Source organism: Nannobrachium achirus (genome assembly GCF_963921795.1).
Source record: "Nannobrachium achirus genome assembly, chromosome: 15".
In the NCBI taxonomy this organism is placed as follows: domain Eukaryota; kingdom Metazoa; phylum Chordata; class Actinopteri; order Myctophiformes; family Myctophidae; genus Nannobrachium; species Nannobrachium achirus.
Genome location: NC_137822.1, coordinates 16,256,198 through 16,272,537, shown reverse-complemented (window position 1 = coordinate 16,272,537; position 16,340 = coordinate 16,256,198). Strand labels below are relative to the sequence as shown.

At 42.4% G+C, this 16,340-nt stretch overlaps 1 protein-coding gene across 2 annotated transcripts in view; it reads right to left on the bottom strand.

Moving 5' to 3' along the window:
• Positions 1-3,707: 3,707 nt before the first annotated feature.
• ric1 (RIC1 homolog, RAB6A GEF complex partner 1) overlaps positions 3,708-16,340 on the bottom strand; it is a 76,733-nt gene continuing 64,100 nt past the window's right edge. For both annotated transcript variants that reach the window (XM_080742670.1, XM_080742671.1), the window contains exons 21-27: positions 13,912-14,070; positions 12,624-12,754; positions 10,110-10,390; positions 9,415-9,633; positions 8,733-8,910; positions 8,008-8,196; positions 3,708-7,556 (exon numbers count right to left, since the gene is read on the bottom strand). In XM_080742670.1, the coding sequence (XP_080598796.1) occupies positions 7,238-7,556; positions 8,008-8,196; positions 8,733-8,910; positions 9,415-9,633; positions 10,110-10,390; positions 12,624-12,754; positions 13,912-14,070 (1,476 nt within the window). In that variant the 3' untranslated portion in view covers positions 3,708-7,237. The remainder of the gene's footprint in view (positions 7,557-8,007; positions 8,197-8,732; positions 8,911-9,414; positions 9,634-10,109; positions 10,391-12,623; positions 12,755-13,911; positions 14,071-16,340) is intronic.

Below are 16,340 nucleotides of genomic sequence, written 5' to 3'. Positions count from 1 at the left end.
TAAGATCTAGGCTACAAGCTCACAGCTTTGAGCTTGAAAAATGACAAAGAATTCTTCTAAATCTAAATCCTAATGTTTTTCAGGAACAACTGTTTCTAAGATTAATGTTGCTCAAATGTTTTAATATTGTATTATTTTTCAGGAGGTGAATTTAACATAAAAAGATGCGTTCCCAGTCTAAATGGGATTATTGTCTCTAATTAAATGTGCACACCCAGTTATGTATTTATACACATGTACCATGTGTCATCAGTTTAAAGTATATGTACACTTTAAATAAATTGTTAAACTATGTAATTCTCTCATTTGTATGACAAGGGGATTGTTTGTTTTCCTTAGAATATTATTTCTATGCATTTGATTGATGTATTGACCTTGCTTATTGCTCTGGATTAAGAGCATCTGCTAAATGCCTGAATAGTTGCCCATATTGTTATACACTACTAGAATATAATTATATTGTAGGGGACAGGGCCATGAATATAATTATCATCTGAAACTGCAGTGGAAAACGTGTGTTGCAAATGTTGCAATTACGGACCTTTTAGCCTGCTGCACTTAATAGATTAAGCCCCCATGTCGCGTTTCTCCCCTATAATTATCGGGTCAATTCTATAATAAAATTACACTCCATATCACTGCTTACTTGCACAATGTGTAGATCTACTACAAATAAAAGCTTTTAATATAGTACACGGGTCCACGACTGTAAAAACCTGAAAGAACTACAACCGCCACAGATTTTCCGGTCACGTGACACTTACGTCACTGCTGCTTCCGTTCTGCGTTCTTTCATTTTTCATTATGAGAATGATAAACGGATGAAAGCAGGACCCAGAACGGACCGCGGAGTGGTTTCGCAGTTTTTGCATTGGCTATTTTGGTTTTGTCACGTGTAAACAACAGAGTGTAAATGGACGGACCGGGATTGGTATTCCGTTTCTCGATTTGTTAATCAAAAACAAAAAACGGCAAACCAGAACTAATTGTCTCCTTTTTCGTTTTTCGTTCTTAAAAACCAAATCCAATAACAAACTATCAAAAGGTACACGGACCCTTTTGCTTTCCTTTGTAGTGGATTTAACTGCATGTTCTGTATTAACAGACCCAACATTAGGCCTAGGCCTATATGGAACATTCAAAATGCTGTCATATAAGCAGTATCACAATCATGAACATATAACCACCTGGTCATTTCATGAATAAAACCATCAAAACTGGACATTTTTGCTTTGTACCATATTTTAGTTGACTCAGCAATAGGCAAAAAAAACAACATCATCACGTGAACATTTTTGGCTGCCTCATAAACACCAACAAAATTGCGAAATAAACCTTTAGCCTCATTTGCATTTTCATCATTCACCAAGGAAACAATATCTTCCCTCAGTTTAGACAGCACATTCATTTTTGCAGTTTCAAGGTTTGCCCATTCCCCAATTTCCCCCACCAAACTCATGTCCAGGTTTGACCACATTGTCATTCTTTGTCAGCGCGTGTGCGCCTCCTCTTTTTTCCATACAAAGGCAATGTTCCGTGTCCGTAGCCTACAAAGTAGACGGCCGCACGCAACAAAGTCCAAACAAACGCCTCAAGTAACGCGCAAAGTTCTTTTAAGACGTTTGTTACCAATTCAGTTGGCTTTAAGTTTGTCAATTAAAGTGTGCCCAGTGCACACATTCATGGCCAAGGTTTGTAGGCTATCGATGCAGCCAGCGCCCAGTGGGCTGCTGAACAAACACTAACCACACCTGTAGATCAGTGTACTGTAGACAATCGATCCACCTCCTCCGCCCAGTCCGGACTCTGTTCCAGTCCCGCTGCTCTCTGCTGCCCGCCGCCCGATGTCCCCGCCGGTAGGCACCCCTGTAGCTCCTGGTAGAAATCGATCACAGGAACAGCAGACGTTGATCGCTGGCGGCTGCCATCTCCGCCGGCCGTAGTAGGTAGATCGTCCACCAAACTCACACGCGTGATTCAAAATAACGACTGAGTTCGGCCAGTGGAGACGCCCCTCTCGTTCCGCTTGCCTCTGATTGGCCCGTTGCCTTAAGTATGACAGTAGTGCGTGATTCACTGGCCGAACTCCGTCGTTATTTTGAATCACGCAACTCACACACGCCCTGTGCGTGCGTGCGTGTCCACAGCCCCGCTGGTCTGAATTGCTCCCAATAAGCAACTCAAAACATTCCCGAGACTAGTCTTTTGACTTAATGTAGCGCCCAAATCCTATATTTGGAGCTCTACTGCTGGTTGCCGACTAAAGGGCTCAAAGTCCTGACGTGTGGTGTGACAATAAACTGATGTCCAAACCTTCCAATAGATTTACAGCATAAACGTTATTTATTATACACTTTAGTCCTATACTTCAGCATTATATAGAAATAAACATAGATGCATAACACCAGCCTCTCACAGACACAGTCAAAAGACTGTTTGTCCCAGACGACAACACCTGTGGCTGATTACCCATCAGCCTTAAAGGGATATTTCACTTTCAAAAAAACGTTTTGTCATTTTATCGTCAGGCTTTTGGGAACCGGAACACCCAGGAGTGACTGTTTTTTTTTTATTTCTTCATTCAGTATTTAGATATTTGATATTCATTTCCCCCCTTCCAGGACCTTCCTATACAAACCCATTGTAAATTCAAACTCCATTTCAACCATGATAGATTCAATTAAAACAACTGTCCTTTTCCTGGTGACTCCTGACACCCTCCAAATACATGAGCAGGCCGTGCTTTTTTGATAACTTTTTTCATTGATTTCTATTCATCTTTTGGGGAAATGAAAATTATTAAATACAATAAAAGATTATAAAAAAAATAAATAAAAAAAGATATTGAAAAAACACAGCCTGCTCACGTATTCGGAGGGTGTCAGGAGTCACCAGAAAAAAGGATGGGTGTTTTCATTGAATAATCATGGTTAAAATGGAGTTTGAAGTTATAATGGGTTTGTATAGGAAGGTCCTGAAAGGGGGAAAATGGTGGGAAATGAATATCAAATATCTAAATACTGAATGAAGAAATTCAAAATCTTTCCTAGGTGTTCCCAAAAGCCTGATTAGACGATAAAATGAGAAAAAGTTTTTTTGAAAGTGAAATATCCCTTTAAATAACCTGGCCACCTTGGCCTTGAACATGGGTGTGGAGACTGTGGACTTAAGTGATGTCATCAATTACAACAAAATAAGAACATGGCTCAAATGGCTCTTACATAGTTAATGTATGTTTTATAATATTATAATTTATATCTGCAAACTGTACTAAGTTTTTTAATAAATGTAGCGGAGTAAAAGTACAATATTTGGATCCCAGATGTAGTGGAGTAGAAGTAAAAGTACTGGAAATTGGAAATACTTCAGTAAAGTACAAATACCTCAAAAGTGTACTTAAGTAAATGTACTTATTTACTTTACACCACTGCATGTATGTAGCTCTAGTAGCCTGCATATGTTCTTTTTCCATTGAAAATGCATTGGGTGCTTATGAGGGCTTGAGGGTAGCAAACCAAACTTTTCATTGATAGTCATTATTTATTCAACAACAATCTATAGTCTATACTTTTATACAGATTAGGCTTCGTTTCTTTATTTTTTGACAAAAATGTCACATAAGTCCTTTGTGCTCCAAGCCATCAATGTTGGTAAGAATTAGCATTGTAACGTTAGTTTAAATTTGATGAACAGAATCTCAATAAAACTGTTTTTAAAAATAATTTATTGTTCATGTACAGGAAAAATGAAATAGAAAACCAAACATGAGTAGAAAAGGCAACTGTACAAGAGAGTATCTTTACACTGCATTGAGGATGTCTGCCATTCCGGACACTGGAATAAATAGTTATTCTGAGTCAGAAAATAGGCAATACTTTTAAACTGTACAATACGTAGGAGGAAGGGAGCATTCTCCACCTCAGAGACTTGAGGCCTCATATCATAGTGTTTGTGAGACCAAAGTACCACTAGTTCGACTTAGGCCAAGAGATAGACATGCCTAACCAAACTGCTCCTCACCCACAGAGACGTGAAATAAAATAAAAATCTGTTATAATCATTTCCGTAGGAAATTGTGTCGTGTATAATGTCTGTATTGGCTTTTGAGGATCAAATGGTCATGTTTCTGTTAGTGGGGAATTTGAGGAGATTATGCTATACCATAATACAGGGAATCCGTCCAAATCACCAGCTAAAACACAAGGCCTCTGATCAAAAGTCTTTGGTTCTGTTTTGAAGTAAAGTAAACCTCAGAGAGAGTAGCCTAGTTTATTCGTAGGCTTGTTAAAGGTGAAGACAGTAAGCTGATGCCTACTTAAACTAGGGAGAAACTAGAATTATCAATTAAACGTGGGAGCACTGTATGGTAACAGTAGGCCTACATTAGCAACAGCAATACAACTGTGCTGTATAGTCATTTTAACCTGTCCTAACTAGTGAGTCTTGTTCTAAAAGTGCAGCCTAACTATAGCATGAGTTTAAGTAGTTATCTAAAATAAAACCCAAACAGCAGTTAAAACATCCTAACCATCCGCCATGGCCCAACAAGCGAGCACTTATTCAGTTGAAAATGTTTTGGTCAATTATAAAAAAGTGACAGCAAATACATGGAGAAAAAATAAAAATATGAAAAATAAAATAAAGCTGAGTAACATTTCAATGCATTGCACGATATAACACTGACGCACATAATTGGAAAGCGTTGTTGTGCTTTTGACAGAGAGCTATTATAGAAGATAACTGGTAGGAGAACATTCAGACTACTTTATCAGACAGCCAATAAAAACAAACTGGGGGGAAAAAACACATCAAGATATATATCAGTAATTATCACTCAACTATAATACCAATAAATAATATGATGACTATTATGATAATTCTCAATTCCATGTGAGCATAGCCACCAACACAAATCGCTGACAAACTCAATACATATGTGGCATATAAGTCAAAATCTAAACACACATACAGTACAAACGAGAGACTTGTATCGTGGAGGAACCTCAGTCATTGTAATCACTGTCTTATGCGGTTCAATGTTTTGATATGTATGGTACTGTAGCGTGCACGTGGTAATGTAAAAATGAGCAAGATGCAAGTCTTTATCAAGGTCATTATGTAGGAACTATTCCATACACAATGGCCGTGCAATTACTGCCAAAGGCAATAATAAGATACTGAAATGTGGCATTTTTAACACTACCTTTAAGTGTGCATAGTCATTTTCTCTATGCGAGGGAGTCATAAATTTTAACATTGAATAATATAACTTTAATAATACCATACAAAAACCGCCAATAGTGTCTCTGGGTTAGAAACCATTAAGATGTCAAAAGTAACATTTTATGGGGGTGAATGTTAAAGTCTTAATCAAAATATTTGGTCAACTTAGAGGGTGGTTTTCAAAACCTTTGATACTGTAGTACCTAGTACATCTTTCCTTGACTGGCCAAAACCTTGTGCATAATATGCTCACGTGAGCAGACATTTTTAAACATTTCGTGTGACTCAAGAATGTCCACATGGATAACTTTCCTTATGACCAGTCAGACTGGTTGAGGCTTTTTCCACCCTCGCCAGGTACACACACACATAAGCAGAGGTAATTCTTAGTGGTCAGACATTTTCCTACCGACCAGTGGTTCCCATAGTTTTTTAGCTCCAGAACCAAGAGAGAAATTTGATGTCTTGCCGGGACCCAAACTAGTGAAAATGGCAGATTTACAAGCTTATGGGATAAGCATTGCGACCTGTTGTGAGTAAATCTGCTATTTTCACTACTTCTAAGTATTTCCCCCCCTCTAATTAATGGATAAAAAATCGTTCCCAATACTAAAATGTAATTCTTTGGAAAAAACATTTGAATTCGTTTTTATGACAATTTGTTGAAAATCTTTTGAAAAGAAATTATATTTGACCCATAAAGGTTGGTCCCGACCCACTGTTTGTGAAACAGTGCTATAGACTGTCTTAATGCTCTGTGTCTTTATGTCTCAATGAGTGATACTTTGTGTAAAGCGCTTTGAATTGCCTTGTTGAAATGTGCTCTACAAATAAACTGGGCTTGCTTATACTTTTAATAGATTTCCAAAGGAAACTTTCTCCAAAGCTTACGGCCATCCTCTCTCACCATTACAGATATTTAATACCATGATACCAGGTTTTTAAGGGGATATGAACAAGTAATGCAATTAAAAAGTTTATATATATATATATATATATATATATATATATATACTGTATATAGAGTACACACCCCCTTACATTATGATATTACCAGTTATCACAAAATATATTTATGAGGTATAAAAGCATGAGACCCCTCTTTCACTCAAGCATGAGACCCCTCTTTCACTCAAACGTGCACACACACAGGCTCAGACACACTTCAGTGCATCCACACAATGGTTGACGACTAGAGGTTCGTTTGACTACATGATTAGCGCTTTAGCATAATGCCATGAGATCAACTCAAAAGTCTTGCTATTGATCCGATTCCTTACGCCGTTTGTCTCCACCAGGGGGCACAATATAGATGTATGCCTGGACTGCAACATGTATCTCTAAGTGGACAGATACATCTGAATGAGTGCCATGGATTGACATGCAATATTTATCAGATGTCTGTGTTAGCCTCCAAACTGACAAATCGCAATCCTCAGGAACACACACGTGCACATCCAGGTAGCAGGCTTTCTAAATGGACATGTTTTGAAAAGTGACAACCGCCAGAATCAAACCGCCAACACTACGCTGGCTGTGCTCTGAAGTCACTGTCCGGGGTCGGCAGGCTGCCAGCTGTTATGCTGTTGCTGTCTGATGGTGATTAAGTGGCCACAGTGGCTCTAGTCTACACAGAAGCCCACATGATGAGGGGTCTGAAGAGTGGATAATACTGATTAAAGTAGGAACCTGCATGAGAGCTACTTAATATGACAGACACAAAGGCATGTCTACGTACATGTGCCTGCATGAGTGTGCATGTGCACATGTGCAAACACACATTCATGCGTGCATATGAGCGAAAACACACACACACACACACACACACACACACACACACACACACACACACACACACACACACACACACACACACACACACACACACACACACACACACACACACACACACACACACACACACACACACACAGACAGACAGACAGACAGACAGACAGTCTTCCACTGCTTGAACCCTCCTCTCCCTCCAGCATCCAGAGTTCAGGAACAGGGTTCAGGACAAGGTGCAATCATAGACTCCTTCCTCCTCCCCCTGCTCCTCCGTCTCCTCTGGGGGGCAGTCCTCTGAGGCCGGTCTGGGGAAGCCGCCGGGGGGCTCATGGGAGGGCAGAGACAGGCCCATGGGAGCCGCTCCACCTCGGCTGTCCTCAGCCCGGGGTAATAAGGCGGGGCCCCCCAGCCCCTCAGGGCCACCTAGCTTGGAAGACTGACTGGTGGGTTGAAAGGCCTCGGGCTGAACTTGCTCGGCGGCTGTCTCCATCAGCTGCTGGAGTTGAGGCCGGATCAGGTTGAGGAAGGGCTTGTAACCCAGGCTGGAGAGAGACGAGGTTAACTGTGTTGTTATTGTGCTAAGACAATTATATTTTCTGTTGGCATCACCGTTTTTTTAAGTTTAGTTAGTTGTATAAAAAGTACTATGACATAATTAGAATTACATATTCAACACACAAAGTTTCAGGCAAATAGTCTCTGAAGCACATTATGTAGAATTAGGCCTATAGACTGTGATATTTCTTTGATGGATGAGCATTTTGCAAACTATGAAATAATGAATACGATCAAGACTATAACTGAAACATAATATTGATTGACAGTTAGCAACTATAGGTATTCCAAATGTAATTACAATACGCCTTCAATAACGATTTCTATCCTTGGACATACCATCAGGTGTTGAAGTACTGTACAGAATATAAGAGAAAGAGAGACAAGATGGAAGGAGTGAATAAATAACAAGTGTAAAATGTGTTAAACTAAACATACCAGTCAGTGGAGGCCCATACATCAACAGCTGATAAGCCGCTACGAATACTCTGCACGGTTTCTGGGGGAACTTCAGGGCTGTCCAAGAAGCCAATCACCTGCTTGATGATGCTAGCCTCTCGCAGTATGAGGCCAATCACCACACACCACTCCAGACAGCCTGCCTCCATGAAAACATGGAGCAGGTACCTACATGGTATGAAGAAACAGAGTGAGCATCATTTATCAAATGTCTCACAACACAAGTTATTTTGGAATGACATACAGTACATCAAATTGCCTGGTTGGCTGGGAATTGAAATGTGGACTCAAATAGGTCATTTTGCGCCCATTTGGTATGCGCCCTAACCATGCCCATCGCTTTTTCTGAGACATGGTGGTGAATAATTGTGTCAATGAAATGCTCCTTGCTTTTTTGAGCCGATAAATCCACTCAAAAATCAACACCCTTTTTCAAAAAAAAAAAAAAAACTATGTGAGTTGAAAGCATACGGGGAAGAAAAACCCCCAAAAAACAAGCATACAGAGAACAGGCAGACAGATTTGAAGCAAGATAGTCAATTGAGCGCAGCAGGACAGGTTTAAATAGCTCACCCAATCAGATAAAGTCTGCATGTGACTGATCACCTGATCGGACGTTGGTGCCGATTTGACTTTTGGGTTGTCTGCCTGAACCAGCTCCGCAGTCTTCATATCATTTAATCAGTCCTGTTGGTTTTTCTCACCTGAGCTGCACCTGGGACTTGTGCGGACCCTTGTTGGCCAGCTCCATGGAGATGTGCTCCAGCTCGGCCTGGCTGAGGCTCAGAGTGGAGGAGTTTTCATCCACCATGGTCCAGTCACCGTCCACCACTGAACTGGTCTCTGTCAGGTCTGTAGCAGAACCGATGCTGTACTCCTCCACTGCAAGGAGAGCAGGGGGTCATTATATTGTGGATTAGTAAAACAATAACAAAAGAGCGCTTTGCTTCTTGTGAGAACACATTAGGAGGCCAGAGTCCAACACTCGCATGACTAATAGGTCATTTTGACCTGTTTTTGATATTTAGAAATGGAATTAGAATGCTCAGGAAACATTCAAAACATTTTATTTCAAATTACGTCTCAAATGGTAGAAAAAAAACAAGACTTTGCTTGTATGATAAGGAAAAATCATGAAAGGGAAAATTTCCTGAGTTTTTCAGAGTTTCCTGAGCAAACCCAAACCACCTAAAAATCTCAAAATCAGGTTCAGTCATGCGAGTGTTAAATACAGTACATCAGGTTGGCCGATATATTGGTCATTACCTTTTTGACGAAAATTAAAAAATGCAATTAAGTAGCCGATGTGTCCATGTTTCTAACCAGTTTCAACCTGCCCAACCAGAGATCTGGCATGGGTCGGACAGTAAACTCAAGTCATGTTACCTTTGTTGGTGAGCGGCGAGAGGAAGGCATCGTGTGTCTGTGGAGCGTGATGGTGATGGGAGTGGGCCGAGGAAGCGGTGTCTGTGTCTTTAGGCCCGGAGGAGCCCAGGCCGTCCAGCCAGGTGTGGCTCCTGGGGGGCTCCGGGTGAGGAGCAGTGTCCATGTCGCTGTTCAACAGGCTGTCAGCTGACTGCGACTTCAGCAGCCGTGTGCTCAATACTTGGGAAGGACAGCGAGAAGACAGGTATGTGTCACTATAGAACAGTGCTTCCCAAACCTTTTAGCCCGTGACCCAAAATAGAAATGAGATATTCGCCCCGGGACCCACACTAGTGAATATAGCCGATCTACAAGCTCATTATTATATTTATTTAGGGAATTTCTTAGATGTGTTTGTTTGAACATTTTATTTATTTCTGAAAATAAATTGATTTTCCATGTTTGGGAAACAGTGCTATAGAACAACGCAGGAAGCAACCAACAATTTAAAGCATCAGTGTTGATATGAAGACACTCCCAAAACCTCAGTTTACAACTGGTTTCCCATATACGTATATACATATACTGTAAATATCGAGGATACATAGACTTTAATGTTTTAAATTCCTTCTTAGAGACTATTTTTAAACTTGCTTTTTATTAACTGATGCTTTGATTACAGCTAAAGCTTCGTATATTGAGCTTTCCAATCTTACATGTACGACATCGACCGTTCCTCAGTGGGGAGCTCAGGCTGCCAGCAGGGATGACAGGGAAGGGCCACAGGAAGTCCTTGTGCAGCATTTTCAACGCCATGACAAAATCCTCGATGCGGGCCACGCGGTTCCTCTCCCGGCACAGCCATCCGATAAGCTCGAAGCCCAGCTGTGCAGAGAAGCAGCCCAGGTCACGAAGGCGCACCTGCTCCAGCAGGTGGCGAGCATGACGCCATAGCATCAGGTCAATGTACATGTTCTCTGCACACTCCACCTCTCGACTGCAGAGAGAGAGAGAGAAACTAATTGTTAACTTGGCGGAAGAGAAGTGTCACAGCAATAGGATGCACACATTCAAAGCATACTGCTTTCAATGCAGGATTATAGAACAATCAGATGGATAAACAAAGCCCAAAGTAGTTTCGGTGTGGTGTAGGAGGTGGCCTACATGCTGTTATATACACTGCTCAAAAAAATAAAGGGAACGCATAATCATTGCAATGTAACTCCAAGTCAATCACACTTTTGGGATATCAACCTGGCCAGTTAGGAAGCAACACTGATTATGAATCAGTTTCATCTGCTGTTGTGCAAATGGAAAAGACAACAGGTGAAGATGAGGCAATTTGCAAGACAACCCCTAAAAAAGGAATGGTTTTGCAGGTGGTGGCCACAGACCATTTGCCTGTCCTCATCCTTTCTGGCAGATTTTTGTTTAGTTTTGGATTTTTCTAGTGCCCTGACCACTAGAGGTAGCATGAGGCGGTATCTGCAACCCACAGAAGTTGCTCAGGTAGTGCTGCTCATCCAGGATGGCACATCAATGCGCACTGTGGCAAGAAGGTTTGCTGTGTCTCCCAGCACAGTGTCCAGAGCATAGAGGCGATACCAGGAGACAGGCCAGTACACCAGGAGACGTGGAGGGGGCCGTAGGAGGACAACAACCCAGCCGCAGGACCGCTATCTGGTCCTTTGTGCAAGGAGGAACAGGAGGAGCACTGCCAGAGCCCTACAAAACGACCTTCAGCAGGCCACTAATGTGAATGTTTCTGCTCAAACTGTGAGAAACAGACTCCATGATGGTGGTATGAGGGCCCGACGTCCACAAGTGGGGCCTGTGCTCACAGCCCAACACTGTGCAGCCCGATTGACATTTGCCAGAGTACACATGGACTGGGCTGTTCCCTTTATTTTTTTGAGCAGTGTAGTTTGGGGTGATATATCGGTCATTACTTGAGCAAAAAGATTTAGATTAGTTTGTACTCCTTTCTCTCCCCAAAGTCGTTAGGCCAATTGATTCCTCCCCACAAATATGTCTGTGTTGTCACTGCTGTCCAATCCTACTAAATCACCTGCCAGTGAGGATCCCCCACTGGGAGGACATAGAGCCTTTGTCCTGCTCCCCGCTGACAGGCGCCGCCCCCAGCCAGTAGGAGTACGTGCATGGACCACTCATCCTCCCCACCTGGCTTCCCTTCCCGTACATGGGCTAATTGTGTTCGTGTACTGTAGACGCTCAACAAAGCCAGATGCACCACAGTGGATTCGAACCCACAACCTCCGTGGTGGTGGGCAGGGACTTACCCTAACCACTGCGCCACCCGAGCGCTTTGAGCTTTTAAAAAAAATATACATTAGCCTGACACTCAATCTGAATTGACATTTTGTTTCACTCCATTATTCAGTCTGAAATCGCTTCTATCTGCAGCAGTTTCTAGGATGGGCGTTGCCAAAGAGGCAGTCTTCTGCGATTGGTTCACCGCCTGACCAAACACAACAGTAGCAAAGCAGATGACGTAGTTGTTATTGGTGTTGTTGTTATGTGGCTGGCTAGCCTGTTGCTTGCTACTTCCTAACCAAAGAAACAGGCAGAATAGGTCCAGCAGGTGGCGAGCATAACGCCATAGCATCAGATCAATGTACATGTTCTCTGCACACTCCACCTCTCGACACACAACAAAACATGTCAGCTACTGATGTTTCATAGCGAGATCGATACGATTGCATGTTACCATGGCGGGCGACTCGATGTTTATGTTTGGGAATATACGGTGCGGCGCTGGGTTACTTGGAATCGCACTTGAGTTCTGGGAAAAAACCCACCCACGCTGCTCACAAGCCCCGACGTCATCGAGTTGAAGCGACGCTGATTCGCCGTACGGATTTTCAACCGAGGAAAACCGAGTCACCAGACCCCTGAACCGCAGAAACATATTTTTAAAGGGGCTGTGGCTAGCAATTCAGGGTCTGGAACCAGGCTAAATATACGTATATATATATCTTTGGGGGCTTTTTTGTCTTCATTCGATTGTACAGTTGAATTACAGGAAACAGGGACCAGTCAGGGAGTGACACGCAGCAAGGGTGTGTACCACTACTATGTTGTACACACTTTAACCGATTTGAGCATAACATTTAACCAAGAGTTCATTCACTCAAGTCAGACAAATCAAACAAATAAAAGTAGTATGGCATGCACAGTTAATGAAAGAGAAGTGTACACGATATACATACCCTTTAGCAGAGGGTCCACTGGGCATGCTGAAGGTCTTCTGCAGGATGCCAGATGTAACGGAATCAGCTGACTGGGATAGGCTGATGCTGCGGTTCCTGAAGAACTCGAAACCTCCTGTTGAGCTGGGTTCCTGGAAACGGAGAGACACCAGGCTCAACTAGGTTCATGCAAAGGTCTATGGTGTTAAGAGTGGGCTTTGGTAGGCAAATTAACTGGCCAATCAGAACACAGAAAATATAAACAAAAGCTAGTTTCTGCAACTGATCTGCAAGATTTCTACTTTGCCCAGATGGCTTATGTTGAATTGTAAATAAAACTTTGGAGCTATGCTTCACAAGTTTACAAATGAATTGGTTTGATGTTAAAGGTATTAATATTGGTTATTCATGATAAACTAACAAGCAATACCCAAGTACTGTATCAAAAACCATACAACAAAACTATTGAACAGTTGGTTTCTACTTGTCAACCTGATTAACGACCACTGTTACAATGTCAGTGTTAAATGGTGCATTTAAATGGTAAATGGTGAATTTATATAGCACTTTTTATCCAAGGCGCTTTACATAGATTGTGCATTACATTCACCCATTCACGCACACATTCATACACCGGTGGCGGAGGAAACCATGCAAGGCACCAACCTACTCACCGGGAGCAATTAGGGGTTCAAGGACTCTTCGACATTAACACAGGGGGAGCCCGGATTCGAACTGGGAACCCTTCGGGAAACCTTCGTGCTCTAATAACGGTTTCTCTACCCCTGAGCTATGCCGCCCCACAGTGTTGATGACAGGCTTTAATACAGGCATTATAACTTTATGTATTTGACTATGATTACACTCCATTGTTGATGCACTCCTCTGGCACTATCACGTTTAAAGTTTTATATCTGCTGTTAAATGATGATGTGTTAAGTGTCTCATACTTGTACAAGACTGATATTCTTCCCATTTCAATGTGTTTTTTTCCTTTCTTTATATGCTATTTTCTGACTTTCTCATTTGTTAGTACTCTACTATTATGACTATAGAATAGATACATCTATACAAGCTGAGAGCTTGTATAGAATAGGATTGCACACACTGTTTTACACTGACAACTTGTGACATAAAGTTGAATTTTAAACAGTGGCAACTCATGTTGACACCAGATGAAAAAAGCTTTTTTAAGGAATTAACTGGTTCATCACTTAATTTTCCATGAACTCATTGGTTATTATATTCACAAGCAAGTTCAATAAACTAGTGGAAAGGAAAGGTTTTTAGAAAACCTGGAGATCTTCACCTGTGTGGTGGGCGTTGGGGGCGGAGTGTCCATCTCCCCTGAGCCAATGGCCTTGAGGAATCGAATCATATGCCGACAGAGGTCCCACTTGCCCTGTTCCAGGGCTGTGTTGAAGAGCAGTGTGGCGTGTTGTCTGCTCACTGCTGGCACCTCCATGTTCTACAAAGGCACATGGAGAACAAACAACAGATGATGGCAACCTGCTGCCAGTTCCCATCCCTATTGATTAGCCATGGCATAGATTTTTACAGCGTGACACCAAGGGGTGAGTCGTCTAGAACAGTGGTTCCCCAGGGGGGTCCTCAAATTATTTTGGGGGGTCCTCAGATGATGAACTTAATGTGCAACATTGTTTTCTCACTCAACAGTAAACAAACCAATATAAAGTTTAAGTGTATAGACTAGAGGGTATCTGAACATTTCTAAAGTGACAATTTAAGGACTTTTTAATACCTCTAAAATGACAAATTAAACATTGGCCAAATTGTCAAATATTAGAGGCAGAAATTGTGAAAATATCAGATCTACATGCTCACAACGCCTCGCAACGCGAGGCGTTGTGAGCATGTAGATCTGATATTTTCACAATAGAACCGTGTCAAACAAAATGTAATGCCTCAACTCTTAGTACTCATCAGGGTGGGGTCCCCAGTTAAATGCTTATTGCTTATTTTGGGAGTCACGGCCTGAAAAGGTTGAGAACCACTGGTCTAGAACACGGTTTCCCAAATGGTGAGTCGGGACCCATTTGTAGGTCACGGACCAGAAAGGATTTTTAAACAAACACACACATATAAGAAAGGTCATAAAAAGCCACTTGTTGCCTTGATGTGGAGTGTACACTGTCCAGTTTTAGGCGACATAGCCCCATATAGAACGCGTGTATGTGTCTCCCGTAGGAAGTGAGGCCGATCGCCCCCCGCTACCCCCGCCTCCCCGTTCTTTGCTCCCAGACCACGCCCCCGACCGTCGCGATTGGCCGGCTGTACTCTGCTGTACTTCCTGGCCATGTCCTGTTACTGTTGTTGTCGCGTCGCACTAGTGCTGTCACGCGTAGAAGGATGTTTGAGAGAGATGAGATTCAATTTATTGTCAGTGTACAGTACAAGTACAGTACAGTACAGCGAAAAGTATTTTCACATCTCATACGTGGAGACGTTTGAATACGCGGAGACGTTTGGACTTTTGGAAAAATGAAAATGCGCGTGATTTACAACGCTGCCGAACGCCTCATCAAGCATCTCTACTAACAATGATGTCATGCAGACAATAGGCCTATAGAATAATGTAGGAGGAGGAATGGATGGAATTCTGATGGCTCATATATCTACCTTTCAGGTGGTGTAGAATTAGCATCACTATAACACCTCATTAATCATCTCTATGTATATACTAGGCTACCAATACGTTTATTATTTTCCCCCCCACAGTCGGTCCTTCATAATAATGATAATAATAACAAAATAACTCAAAATAGCCTGATTCCACGCTGGCTACTCCCCCCCCCCCCTCTCTTCCCAAACATAATAATAATAACAATAACAATAATAAAATGAACTCAAAATAGTCTGATTCCACGCTGGCTACTTTAGACTAAAGCATCAGTCTCCAGACGTTTTTCCCCCTCTCCCTCTCTTCCCAAACCTGCAGTCACACTGCTTTTCTGTGGGCAGTAATGCCACGCTATTCATGTGGTACAGTAATCGAACTTTACATCATTAGATGGTATTTAGCGACGGTCCAACAACAATATTGTCATCGGTCGGTCGGCAGCGTTGTAAATCACGCGCATTTTCATTTTTCCAAAAGTCCAAACGTCTCCACGTATGAGATGTGAAAATACTTTTCGCTGTACTGTACTGTACTTGTACTGTACACTGACAATAAATTGAATCTCATCTCTCTCAAACATCCTTCTACGCGTGACAGCACTAGTGCGACGCGACAACAACAGTAACAGGACATGGCCAGGAAGTACAGCAGAGTACAGCCGGCCAATCGCGACGGTCGGGGGCGTGGTCTGGGAGCAAAGAACGGGGAGGCGGGGGTAGCGGGGGGCGATCGGCCTCACTTCCTACGGGAGACACATACACGCATATAGAACCTCACCCGTCGCTGCATACTGTTGTGCTCCGAGACGAGGTCCTATAAAGGTTTCCCCGTGGCGGGGGCGAACGCCTCCAACGTTGAGGTAGAAAACACTCTTCCAGAAATTGTATCCACAAAGTAAAGGTAGTTCCGAGCTCCCAGACTGTGATAACCTAACCACGGTCAATAAAACATGAACCAGGGCACGAAACAACCCCTTAAAATCGCTAGTTTTGTCAGCCGGTAATGTTTACAAGCCTGGAAGTTGCAGGCGGAATGGCAGCATTAGCACCACCTCTGGTCGAATGTCTGTTCGAATGCAGCGACGGTTAGGACTACGT